The sequence below is a fragment of the Mytilus trossulus genome, chromosome 7 (assembly GCF_036588685.1).
Source record: "Mytilus trossulus isolate FHL-02 chromosome 7, PNRI_Mtr1.1.1.hap1, whole genome shotgun sequence".
NCBI classification, from domain to species: domain Eukaryota; kingdom Metazoa; phylum Mollusca; class Bivalvia; order Mytilida; family Mytilidae; genus Mytilus; species Mytilus trossulus.
Window position 1 is genome coordinate 69372068 of NC_086379.1, and position 13679 is coordinate 69385746.

Consider the following 13679-nt stretch of genomic DNA (forward strand, 5'->3'; position numbering starts at 1 on the left):
AATTTGTTACACATTCTGTCATGTTAGAGGCACGTCAAGACTTGCGCTTGGTTACATTTCGAAGGATGAATTCGAATTTTGATGTAATTTGTCTCACAAGTAGTGCACTACATTGTAAAAAAAAAAAAAAAAAAATAAAAAGTTGGTGCGATTTTTAAGTGCCAGTCTGCCTAAGAATCAGGCAGTGGTGAAAACATGACCAAAACCCCCACCCAATTTGACATTGATTTCAGTTCATAAAATGTAGTTATGCACAAAAATATCATTCATTTCCGTTTTCTATTCTGGTAATAGAAGATACAATTTGGTTGAAATGCACTAGAAATTAACCAATAAGAGGAGATAACTCTGTAATTTGCTGTCATTCTAACCAATTTTCTAACTAAGTTATTTGATATTACCAGACAAACACAAACGAAAGACCAATTATGTTTAACTCAGGATGATGGTTAGCATTAAATAGCATGATTAGCTCGGTGGTTTTTTTTCTGATCATGTTTTGATTTTTACCTAAATTGCCTGATTCTTACATAGACTGGCACTTAAAATTTAAAATAATTGAATGCACTTAGACATACCTGTGTGTGTGTTGATTGTGTACCTGAATACCCAAGATTTATTTTGGCTTTTATAATGGGCTGATATTTGTGCCTCTATTTTGCCGGATATTTTTTCCGTTTATTGTAGTTTTTGAACCTAAAATATCGATGATGCACCATGACAATTTGTCAATGTCATATCATACAATCGATAAATTAAAAAATAACGGGGAATTTTGTTTCGGATTAAGAGTATCAAATTGCAAGAATTCCATTTAAATATAAATGATATAAACATTTTGAAAATGCATAATTGAATAAATTATATTGCAAATGTGTAAATTCGTGATTAACATAGGTGTATCTTGAAGTATTTTCTTTTATTTTTTAAAAGATGTTAAATGCGTAGCTTAAAAAATACCGATTGAGAAAAAAAATCTCTCGGTGGGAATAAAAAACATGTTCCCTTAAAGTTTGTTCATACCTTTCGTTAATTTGAAAGAAAGATCGAATGTGAAAAGAGCTCTTCTAGACGTCAACATCTTCAAGCTCTAAACAAAATCTAACAGAAATATGTTACACAAGTCATGGTCTGTTATTTGACCTTATATACAATTGAGAACTACCTGTGTGGATATTATTGATTTTTCAATTTAAATGTACTGTACTATTGTCTGCGTAAGTTCGTTTACTGTGTCGTAAGTGTTTTAAATACATATATCTATTAAATAACCTATTCAATTCGTACCATAAAATAAAATCAAATCTAGGTTAAATTTTATTTAGTTTGAACCACAACCCGAGGACACCACCAGTTTGTAAGTTGTTTTTAATGATACTAAACTAAGGTTTAATTCTGATACATCACTTGTTTACTCGTTTTCTTGAACTGTCCAGTGAGCCTCATCAATGGTCATGATTTCACTTCGTCAAAATTATCTTCCAATTTACGATAGCTTAATTTTACAATAGTGAAATTCAAAATAATTATAGGGATGACGCGCTGCAAATTTAAATGACCATTACAACCAAAACCAAGGATTAAAAGCTTTTGAAAACCAATAAATTTATTCACTACGATCCTTATATGCCACTTATATATTTTTTTTAAAAAGACAAATGTATCAACTAGCTACTAAGCATTATTTTATGTATTTTCCTGCATAAAGTCACTTTAAAACTATTCAAAACTATGATCTAATCAGTTTTTATGTGGAATTTCAAAAAAAGAAAAATTAGAAAAATATAATTAAATATTCCTTGAAAGGACAGACTCAATATTGTCAGAGGTTGAAAACTAATAACCCTATATAACGACAATGTAATTCCCCGCACTTTACTTGGAAGTAGCTGCATAATGACAAAGTCATTGAAGCACTTTTTTGAGATATAATTGTGTCTGCGGACACACATGATGCCCACGCAGAAGCGAAATGGTATTTTGATATACATTACGTTGAGCATCAATACGCATACGTCTTTGATTCACTGTAGGATGAGGTATCAGGAAACTCTACTCACCTGGTATGCAACTATATATAAAATATGTTCAAACATTGATATAAATCAAAAACCCTGACCATGTGCACACCTTCAATATTTGTACAAAGAGTCAGTACAGTGGAAACATCATAGCTTTAAAGCTGTACAATGACTTATCCAAATACGCAATGCATCCCTTGTGCAAGTATATACTCGAAAACGGACAAGGATAAAGGTAAGGAAAAGGTTTGATACTATTAAAACGTATGATTCCGCTGCAATTGTTTACACCTGTCCTGAGTCAGGAAACTGATGTTCAGTAGTGGTCGTTTGTTGATACGTGTTTCTCGTTTCTCTTTTTTTTTATATAGACTAGTAATTGGGACACTTTATAGCTTGCCGTTCGGTGTGAGCAAATGCTCCGTGTTGCAGACCGTACATTGACCTATAATGGTTTACTTTGATAAGTTTTGACTTGGGTGGAGAATTGTATCATTTGCACTCATACCACATATTTTTATAGCTATATATATAATACATAGATTAAATAGTGAAGGTAAAAAATAAATAAAATGAACGTTATAACACGTGATTAAGATGACAAATAACAACGGCACCCAGAATCTATACTTCAAGACTATCATGTATTATTTGTAGGCGTCTCTGTTTTTTTTAACTTAGTGTTTGGTATGTCTTTGTTCTAGACCGTATGAGTATGAGTTGAGTATTTGTACCTTACGCGAAAGGTCTAGATTGTATGCGTACTTTTTCAAAATACTCATACGCTCGAACCGGACGCGTACGGTCTGTCTGAAATTAGGAAGTCGGTCAAGTTTATTAGATACAAATGCATATAACAGATCAACTTAACTTAACTCTCAAATTGATATAAAAATGTTCAATGGTAATTGAATTAAAAATTTATATTTTAAATATTTCAAAAATTCTCGCTAATTAAATCTCTTGTATTCAGCATGTCGATCAGTAATACATTAATTGAATTATGATAACTGAAATCGAAAACATCATAAGTAAACATAATGTGGAAGGACAATTGTTTTAGAAAATTTAGTAACTTTACAAAAAATGCAAACGCAAAGGAACATGCATAAACAACAAAAATGTAAACGTAAAAAAAATAACGTTACTTGTGGAAGCAAGTGTCACCTTGGGCGAGAGTACCAAAATAGGATTCAGATAAACAATTAAACAAATATTAAATTTCAATTGTTCGTTTGTTCATTTTTACCCATCTTAGTACTAGTTATTGTAATAGTAATAATTTGTAAAATTAAAAATAAAGATGATGATAAATGTTTAATTTAATTTAACCCATATGATCCAATAACATGTATAGTCAGCTCGTACTGGGCCATACGCGTATACTCATACGGTCCGACCGTACGTGTGTGGTCGGACCGTACGAGAATACATTAACGGTCTGGACCGTATGAGTACGGTCCAAATACTCATATGGTCTGAATTTTTTTAAATACTAAGGCTTTTCTTCCTCAGGCATAGATTACCTTAGCTGTATTTGGCAAAACCTTCAGAAATTTTGGTCCTCAATGCTCTTCAACTTCGTACTTTATTTGGCCTTTTTAATTTTTTGGATTTGAGCGTCACTGATGAGTCTTTTGTAGACGAAACGCGCGTCTAACGTATATACTCAAATTAATTCTGGCTTCTATGATGAGTTTATTTACTGGAACAACTATAAATATTCACTTTTCTGTTTTGTACAGGTATTTTCCTCCGTTATACATAAGAACACTCCCAACTTGGGATAATAAGGTTTAACGCTTTAAAAGAAATATGTAGAAAGATATTTACATAGTGCGGTGAAGTGCAAAAGTTTAAAAACTGTATATACAGGTGACACTGGTGTTTTTGAAAACCAGTATTTAAAATTATGTGTTATTTACATCGTTTATAGGTCTACCAATGTTAAGAATTTATATTTAAATACCACATCGTCTGATATCTATTGATGCGAAATTCCATTTCTGATCTCTTACTATCCCAACCAAAAACTAGTTTCGTACTCCATGACTTTGAGTGCATTTCTTTCTAACACAAACGATGCAAACAACTATGCACGCAAATGTTTTGATCTTTTTTTTGTAACAGATGTTTGCAAAGTTTATACAAACTTTGACAAACTATGCATTCGCTAAAGGTGCGTTTACAGTTAGTCGTTCGTCGTTGTTTAGTGCAAACGCTACATTCGTCTCCAAATTGAACTTGATTAAACGATATATTTTTTTTCTACGTTTGTAAAAAACCTGTTTGGACAACATGGCATGCATGATTGAAAGTTAAAACAGGCCAGTAAAGACTTATAAAAACGTTGTATTTGTTTCTTTTATCGTAGCGTTTAGAGAACAACAACAAACACCACACAAAGTTTACAAAATTTTGGTTAGAAAGAAATGCAACCTATATCTTACTTCAAATTTTTGTATTTACCTGTTTACGTTATGTTATTTGGCGGCATTTTGTCCAAGGATATGGTTGTCTCTCTGATATGGTTTAACATCCTACTCCTTATTCCATTAATTGTGTAATTACAATGTGCCATAGATTAAATGCATTCAGTGTATGTTCACTTGTTTTTTTTTAACATGTTTGTTGATTGAGTTAAGAAATTTTAGAATGTGTCTTTCCATGTTGTGATGTTACACTATTGTTTCAGGAAAGAATAAAGGTTGGTACCTCTCATAACGTTTAAAACAGCTACATTTGTATGTACCTGTCCTTAATCACGAGCCTGATGTTCAGTTTTTTTTGTTGGTGTGGATCAAAGGTGTTTCTCGTTTCCTATTTCTACACGATATGTCATGCCCTAAATCGCTTACAAAACTAAAAATGATAGTTAATTTTCAAATATTGAATGATGCATAATCTGAAGCACAATTATTAAATTAAGTCAATTAGCAATACCACTGTCTACATGATGTAGTAGCCCAATCGCAGAGGAATACATTCAGACTTAGACGACTGATTGCATGAATACTCCGCTATTTACAATATATTTTACAGTCAGAGAATCCCATCTCTTTAAGAATAAGGAGGTGTTGCATTCTTTCTATTGAGGCATTTATCCTTCAGAGTTGAAATGATGTTGATGTAAGCTATTGTTTACAAAAACACATATCTTTGTCTTTTGAATTTTCTAAAATGAATATTCCCTGTTGAACAAAAAATTATGTGTTAAACGTATAATCATTTATTCAACATTGATGAAGCTTCCACTGAAATCCCTTGAAATTGCTTTATAAATAGTTTCATATTATTTCTGTGTCTACAAATTAAAAGAGTGTATATCTGAAAGTAAATGTGGATATTACCAGTGCTTAATAAAATATCAACCATAAACATGATAAATAGAAAACTTAAATTAATATGAGTGTGTTAAATTGCAATTAATTGGAATAAATTGAACTGCTAAAAATAGTTATCAAAGATTCCAGGATTGTAAAAGAAGCTTACGAAAAAATATCTAGAATCTCGTCAATGGTGAAACAAGTACAAAAGAGAAATAACTCTTTCAGTGATAAAGTTTTCAAACTATTTTCAAAGTTGTTTTGGAACAATAATTACACATTGTTATTTATTTCACTTGTAATGACAATAAGGTAAATGTGTTACAGAAACATTAGATCCACTGTCATTGGTTCTTCAAAGCTTACCTTTAAAATAAAATATTTAAGAACTTCTAGTATTTGTTGTTTTTATATATTTTTGTAAATTTGTTTTAAACATGAGGCATACTTGGTTTCAGGTTTTAGTTTTTTTAATTTGTTCCTGAACTACATAGTTGACTAAAAAAGGAATGACTAATGTAATAAATAATTGGATAAATACACCACCTCGTACACACAGAGAGATATATAGTCTTCTTGTAGTTAAAACATCATGTAAACATAAGGTAACATAGTTAATCGGCTCTAGAGATCGAAATAGGTTTTAAACATAAGTAGCCGAAATTTTATTTCAAAACTTAATAAAACAAAACAGATTCTACACAAGAAACACTATTTTATATATGGGTTACGATGATACTTCATAATATAAAGATATAAAAGTATGTCCTATTTTCTGTGAAGATCCCACTTCAAATGTTTTAGCCATAACTAACTGAGTTTTTCTTTATAGCCTCAATTAATTTAATGTCTATTTTCAAATGTATAGATACAAGTAGTACAATTATGATTTAAGAGCTAAATTGACTATGTAAACGCGGTGATCTAAATTATGTTTGCCAAAAGGTGTGTAAACATTCTTAAATTTTTTATAGAAAATTACTGTGCGTTTGAGTCTGGACGGTGTCCTTTTCGTTTTAGCTGATTGATTTAAATGTAAACATATTTTAAATTTAGTAACACAACCCGTATAAATACCCAGCAGGTAAGTTGGTATGATATTATCTCTTCATTGCAAAATACTTAAATCAGAGGTTTTTTTTCTATTTTTCCATGAATTTTATTAATTCTTACTTAAAGTAAAAATATTCTTGATTTACAAAGTGAAGCTGTCCTACTGCCGCAATAATACTCAGTCATTCATCACAGCTGTATACTACTTTTGTCGTTATCTAATCGCACCTCTTTTAAATGTTTAAACCAGATGCATTTGTTTGCTTTTATCCGAAGTCTGGTATCTGAAATTCAACAGTTGTCGCTTGAAGATGTGGTTCATAAGTGTCTCTCGTTTTTTTATTTAGATTATACCGGCTGTTTTTTCCCGTTTGATTATTTTTAGAAAAGTCATTTTTGAGGCCCTTAATAGTTTGCTATTTGGTGTGAGCCCTTACTCCGAGATGAAGACCATACTCTGACCGATATCTGTTTACTTTTATAAATTGTGACTGGGACGGAGAGGTGTGTAGTTGTCACACTTATACCACATTTGATTGTAAGAAGTTCCTATCAGATAAGAATTCATTCTTTAATACATTCCCCATTTCCATTCTCAATTTTAATTGTTATCCCACTTTTTGTTTCGTTTTTGTAACCTGTATATGATCTTATAATCACATGTGTGTGATGTTTCGACAATGCTTGTTTTTGTTTACCGTTAAGTATTTAAAATACGTTAATAATTTAATGTAAAAAATGTTTTAAGCTCTACTACTCTCCTTAGCAAAGTGTAAAGAAGGAATTAAACATTACAAATCTGTGTTAGAAGTAAATAGCGTGCATTGTTATTGTTGTACATACTTATTAATTACAAAAAAGTATGCTTGACTAAACATGTATTTATCATGACCTATTGTTGGTTAAATAGATAAAGAATATTTTACGAACTTAAAAAAGATTAGCATAGAATATTAATACAATATCTTAAAAATAAAACAAAATAATAAAAATTAAACAATGAGTAATAGATTGTTGCTTGCTTAACGTCCAGTAACTATTAATTCATGCTTATTAAGGATGAAACCAGTAATGAAAAATACGTGAAGATCATATTTATTTTTCTTGCAAACCAAATCTCAAAAAGATCTGTCTATTGTTGAATTTTTGAAAAACACACAAATTTCCATCAACTTTAGTCTATTTGTAGTATTTTTTACTCTAACATTTAACTTAGTGGTTTGAAAATAATATGATGAGTTATTAATGCTTGCTTTACTTTCAATGGTAAAACCTTTATTTGCATTCAGGACGAGAACAAATTATCAATATCATAAATCTGTTGGTCTTGTAATAAAGGTCCGTCCGGGGATGAAGGTCGGCAACTTTTGGTCTGCCACTGGAAAATTTGGGTTCAACAACAAACGGATCAAATACTTGAACGATTTAAAATAGTAACCGGTATATGACTTTCGGTCTATCAATGATAGGACGAAATACCAATACTGAGAAAGTATACATATCACATTGAGAAATATAAGTATACATGTTTTGCTAAATTAAAAAAATCTGTATTAAATATTATCTTACAGAAGAGACCATGATGATTTCAGTAAAGTTAACAGTTCTACTATGTGTATTATTGCCAGTTTTCTCTCAAGATTTACAAGAAGTAACAATTAGTACACCACTTGGTGGACTTCTCGGTTTACGTCGGAAGTTATCGAGTGAGGATGTTTATGAATTCAAGAACATACCGTTTGCTAAAGCACCTGTCGATAATTTACGTTTCGAGAAACCACAGCCGTATGGATCATGGGATAAAACCTTAGATGCTAGACACTTTGGTCCGTCATGTTATCAAGACTTGACCGGAATGGAATCCATTCTGCAAAATACAAATATCTCCGAAGATTGTCTTTTTCTAAATATATATATTCCACATCACGTTTCGACCGAAAGTAACAAATCTGTTATGGTTTGGATTCACGGCGGTGGTTATTATTCTGGGCAAGCCCAGTTATATGACGCAGCATATCTAGCTGTTGCTGGCGATGTTATAGTTGTTACTATTCAATACCGTTTACATATTTTTGGTTTCTTTGCAACCGGCAATAGTAAAGGAAATTATGGATTATGGGACCAGATTTTGGCGATACAGTGGGTAAAAGATAATATAGCCTCGTACGGAGGAAACAGTCAATCTATCACAATATTCGGAGAATCAGCTGGTGCATTTAGTGTGGGTTTATTATCTGTAATGCCACAAAATCAAGGACTATTCCAGAGAGCCATAATGCAGAGTGGAACCGCTATCTCAGAACTCAGCATGGGATCAGTAACACGATATGCTTCGTCACAGGTAGCAAACAATGTGAATTGTTCTAAATCAGATCCAGAGGAATTAACGCAATGCATGAAATACGTAAATGCAAACGATATTTTAGCACAGCAAGGAAAACGATTTTCTTCTAGTCTTATCCAAAGTCAATTTGCCCCAATAATTGATGGCGAATTATTGCCAATTCAACCAAAACAATTGTTACTTAATTCATCAGCTTCTACATTTTTTAAGTCACTGGATGTCATCATTGGAACAAATTCTGGAGAGGGTTCGCTCTTGTTGGACTTTTTTCTATACGAAGGGGGTCAATATCTGTTTCAATTTAACGTATCAGATCATATACCAAAACGGATTCTTTGTGAAGTTCTTGTTCCTGATATTGCAAATGCAGTGTACAATAATAACACGGACATAGCCATTTCCATATGTGATAAATACGGCGCAGCATTAACACGTGATGACCTAAGTAGAGATATTCTAAATGCATATTCAGACCTATTGTTTATGGTCCCAACAGTGGAATCACTGCGCCTTCACACAGGTAACAGCAACGGAAAACAATTTCAGTATATCTTCTTACCACAGTCTACAATACCTTATCCAGAGTGGTTTGATGGTTCAGCGCATGCAACTGACCTATATTATTTCTTTTTCCCGGGAACACTTCCTACAGACCAAGATGGAGAGCTCTCTATGAAACTGTTAAAGTACTGGACTAATTTTGCCAAGACAGGGTGAGTATTGCACTGAAGAACAGGGTGATGATATTTGTTTTTTCTCTCAGTAAAATTGTTTATTTTCTCAAATTTATTCATGATTCATAATAAATATAATTGCTTGGGGTTGGTTTATTGCCTTTATACCAAGGAATGTGTTTTCACTAGAAGTAAATTATATTGGAATACAATAGTTAGAGATCTGTAGGTTATCAAACTGGCGATATCAAGATCACGTATTTTCAGTATGGTCAACCAAAAACAGTACTAGACATTTAAAGGTGGTTTTTTTTGTATTAGAACAGTATTATCTATTGATTTCCTTATGTCTCATATGTCACAATAAACCAGTGTTTTTATCAAATTGACCGGATTTCTTTTTTTTATGTTTTAAGATACAAAATATTTGACTTTACATACAAATGATGAGGTATGAGTGTTAATATACTACACCTTTATACGTTGATGATGGAAACACGTTGAATAACCGTTATTGTTCCGAACCTTTAAGAAACCATTTTCCGTTACCAAGAGCTCTATTGATGATATTGGATCCCTAGAAACAAATACTTTCTAGATCTTGGTGTGGCGGCCAAAGTAAATTATGTGAAAAACTATTTTGAATCATTGAAAATTTCATCAAAGCAAATAATTCATACTTTTAAAAAGATTCGTCATTTTTAACACCATGTGCCAAAAATTAAGTTATTTTGTTTTAATTATGATAGCATAATTATGCCTATGTCCAATTTGTAGTTTTATGGTCAGTTAGAAAATATTGAAATCTAAGGACTTTATCAGATGACAATACGGATACGTTAACTCCTGGATAAGAGTAAGGCGTCCGGACTTTAATTCAGTTACAGACCTGCGAATAGTTCTTGTAATTTATGTTAATACAAATTCTTATTTTTTCAGAGATGTCAATGGAGTAAACCTCCCAAAGTGGGAACAATATGACACAACAACTGAACATTACATCAATTTAGATATCAACATAACGACTGGCCAACACATTTTTAAGGACCGTGTAGATTTCTGGCTGAATGACATCCCTAGAATATTAAACCCATCATCATCAACACGCAGGCCAATAGTACAAACATCCCCGACCAATGGCAGTGATAAAGTGTACAGACATAAACTGTTAATAAGTTACTTTCCTTTTTTGTTTGTTGTGTTGTGGTTCTATAGATCAAATTAACTAGAGTGTTTTACATATATTAAAACAATTTTAATACTCCACTGCACCTTAAGAGGCATTAATCTGTTAAGAAGTCTACATCCCAATTTAAACTTATTTTAACTGTTTTCCGTTTTTTGAAACTGAACTTAGATTTAAGCTTTATTTGTCACAATTTTTTGGAATTTTGGATCCTCAATGCTCTTCAACTTTGTATTTATTTGGCTTTTTAACTATTTTGATCTGAGCGTCACTGATGAGTCTTATTTGAACGAAACGCGCGTCTGGCGTATAAAATTAGAATCCTGGTACTTTTGATAACTATTTCAGCTAAAAATGATGTTAATTTTAGTGCTATTTTGTGGATGTATTTCATTGACCCCTTAGTTGCATTGTAGTAATCGACGTCTTCATTACACTTATAATTCATTTGTCATGTTTGGAGAATGTTTGCTTTACAATATAATCGAACGCTGCTCTTAATGAAGTGGGATTTTCTTATCTAAAACATTAGAATGGTAAAGTTATATATATATATGTAAATAAGGGCAATAAGTATTAAACTGCTGTTCAAATGTCATAAATCGTCTGAGAGGAAACAAATCTAGGTTTCAAACTAAAACTAAGTGACACACATCAACAATAAGAGGAAAAACGGATTTACAGAAACGTATACAAATAACCCATATTAAGTTTATATATTGATATTCTTGCATCTGAATCAGGGATGGGCACGATTACTGACAAATGTAATCGATTACATAAAGGCTTTTTGTGCAATCGATTATTAATCGATTACACTTATTTTTGTATGTAATCGATTACAATCAATTACTTTATCAAAAGTAATTACATTACTTTTCGATTACTGTCGATTACACGCTTTAAAATAATGAAAAAAGTTTAAACACAACTATGTTGCTCAACTTATTTAGAGTGGAAATTTAGAACATTACAAAAACAGTTTTAAAAGCATTGGTTTATAAAATGTTATTTTGACCGTTGTTTCTAGATGGAAGCTCTTTCAGAGGGTTTAAACTATTTAAAATATTAAGTGAGTGATGATCAACATGAGAACATGCATAGGCAACCCCTGCATCAATTGCTTCTTAATATTGCAGTTAATTTTTCAATGATTTGCAAAGTTTTTCTGTTATACTGACTTCAGTTTGATTTAATAACTTATTGCTATCAGATATATTTGAATAAAGTTCAATCTTGGCAATGAGAGAGGTTTCCTCTCTCTGAAAAGAAATATATACAAAAAAAAATTTAGAAAAATTAAGTCTCGGTTATTGTATAGAAAGGTATATACTATGAAAATAAGAGCGCGGGGCTTTGCCCCAAGCTCTTATTTTTATAGTATATACCTTTCTATACAATATCCAATTTAGCACATATTTACAACTTGAGTAATCCTGTAATTAGTCTATTGGTATGTTTTGGCTGACTAGCTGTAGCTCATTTACATAGTTTTGTAAATCTACTCACTATCATCATTGTAAGTTATTGACTTCAGAATGAAAGATTGTAGTTGCTGGTGTTAGTATGTTTATTGGTATATTTGTATAAAGCTGTGTTTTACTATACATGATAAATTTCAAAACATATAGATAGTTTGCAGTGGCAGATCCAAAAAGAGGGTGGTGGAAAAGGCTTAGTTGGGGGATGATCAATGCTTAGAATAAGAACATAAAGTTGAACCCCTCCCCCTTTATTTTTGATTAGAACCCCTTTAAAAATGAATGGATCTTCCCCTGGTATGTACCCATAGGTTTTCTAGTGAATGTTTACATGCGTGAAATATCGGTCACTGGACATTAAGCAACCAATAATCAATCCATTCATGACGAAATATATCAAATTGCTTTTATTTCCCTTTACAAGGTTTCATGGTTCACTCTATTTTTGTGTACAAAGTAATTACATGCAAGATACTATACATGATTAACAATTTAGATGGCATTGTACTCTAATCAAGTTATAATGAACTACAATGTACATATTTGTTACTCTTTATTTAATTGAAAGAAACTTTTAATTGTCAAAAACATTTTTTTATCCAAAGATTAAATAGTGGGATGTTTAAAAATTAATTTGAAAACTAAGAACAAACTATTTAGTATAATTTGGAACACAATTTTTTTTTCAAAATAGCCAGTAGCAATTTGTATTTCAATATCTTGATTACGATACAATGAAATCTTACCCATGTGATCATTCATGCGTAGTTACTTAGTACACGAAAAAGTATGTACTATGAAAGTTAGAAGACAAATTCAAGCAATTTGATTGGACGAAAAGTTGTAAGTATGTGCTAAACATGTTAAAAGATCATTTATTTATTTTAACATGAATGAATTCATCCCTTTGTTTGGTTAACCCCTAATTACACCTTATAAAACTGTCAATGGAGAATAATTTATAACCTAGGGGCATGTATAGTGAATAAATCTCTCATTTATAATTAATTAGACTTAATTGATATCAAAACAATGTCTGTGTCTCCTTGATTAGAAGTCTTTGATCCTCTGATTAGTAAAAACAAGAATATTGTTGAGATTTCAAAATCATAAACTTATACTAATACTTTATTAATAAACCTCAGACACATAGGTGTACAAGAGGAATATGATTTTAGTGGCAAAATTTGAAAACATGTATCTATTACTGAATAAAAATTTCAATGCGTTGGTTGATTATCAAAATGATTTTGTATTCTTTCTTTAAGATCTACACTGATTTGTACAACAATCGACGGTTTATGAAAATTTGTCTTTACTTTAAAAGTTGGCAAATATCTCGAAGCTTCATACGAATTCAAGTATAAACACTAATATATAACTTTATTTGATGTCATACCATTATGACGAGTCAATGGTTATCTATTCTAACATTTATTGATTGATTAATTGTTGGTTGCTTTTCGCCGCATTAGCACAAAAATTCTAGGCTATATCGTGGCAATAAGATAAATTGTAATTCTAATTGAAAATTAATCTTTAAGGAATTTTATAACAATTACACTTACTACTTCAATGAAGTACATAACTAATA

The 13679-nt window shown here is 31.3% G+C and overlaps 1 protein-coding gene across 2 annotated transcripts; it reads left to right on the forward strand.

Annotated features, from left to right (window-relative positions):
• The first annotated feature begins 1261 nt into the window (after positions 1-1261).
• Positions 1262-13333, forward strand: LOC134725690 (acetylcholinesterase-like). 2 transcript variants are annotated; one of them, XM_063589715.1, is made up of 3 exons: positions 1262-1357; positions 7972-9457; positions 10358-13333. In XM_063589715.1, exons 2-3 carry the CDS (start codon positions 7980-7982, stop codon positions 10641-10643), a joined length of 1764 nt encoding a protein of 587 aa, XP_063445785.1. In that variant the 5' UTR covers positions 1262-1357; positions 7972-7979; the 3' UTR covers positions 10644-13333. The 2 variants fall into 2 exon arrangements, with proteins under 2 accessions (XP_063445785.1, XP_063445784.1); XM_063589714.1 differs by lacking the exon at positions 1262-1357 and adding an exon at positions 6378-6431.
• The last annotated feature ends 346 nt before the right edge of the window (positions 13334-13679 follow it).

Bases quoted from the DNA above. Each gene is read 5' to 3' on its own strand.
- LOC134725690 (XM_063589715.1), top strand. From the start codon at position 7,980: ATGATGATTTCAGTAAAGTTAACAGTTCTACTATGTGTATTATTGCCA. The intron at 9,458-10,357 runs GTGAGTATTGCA...TTATTTTTTCAG, and splicing joins ACTAATTTTGCCAAGACAGG to AGATGTCAATGGAGTAAACC.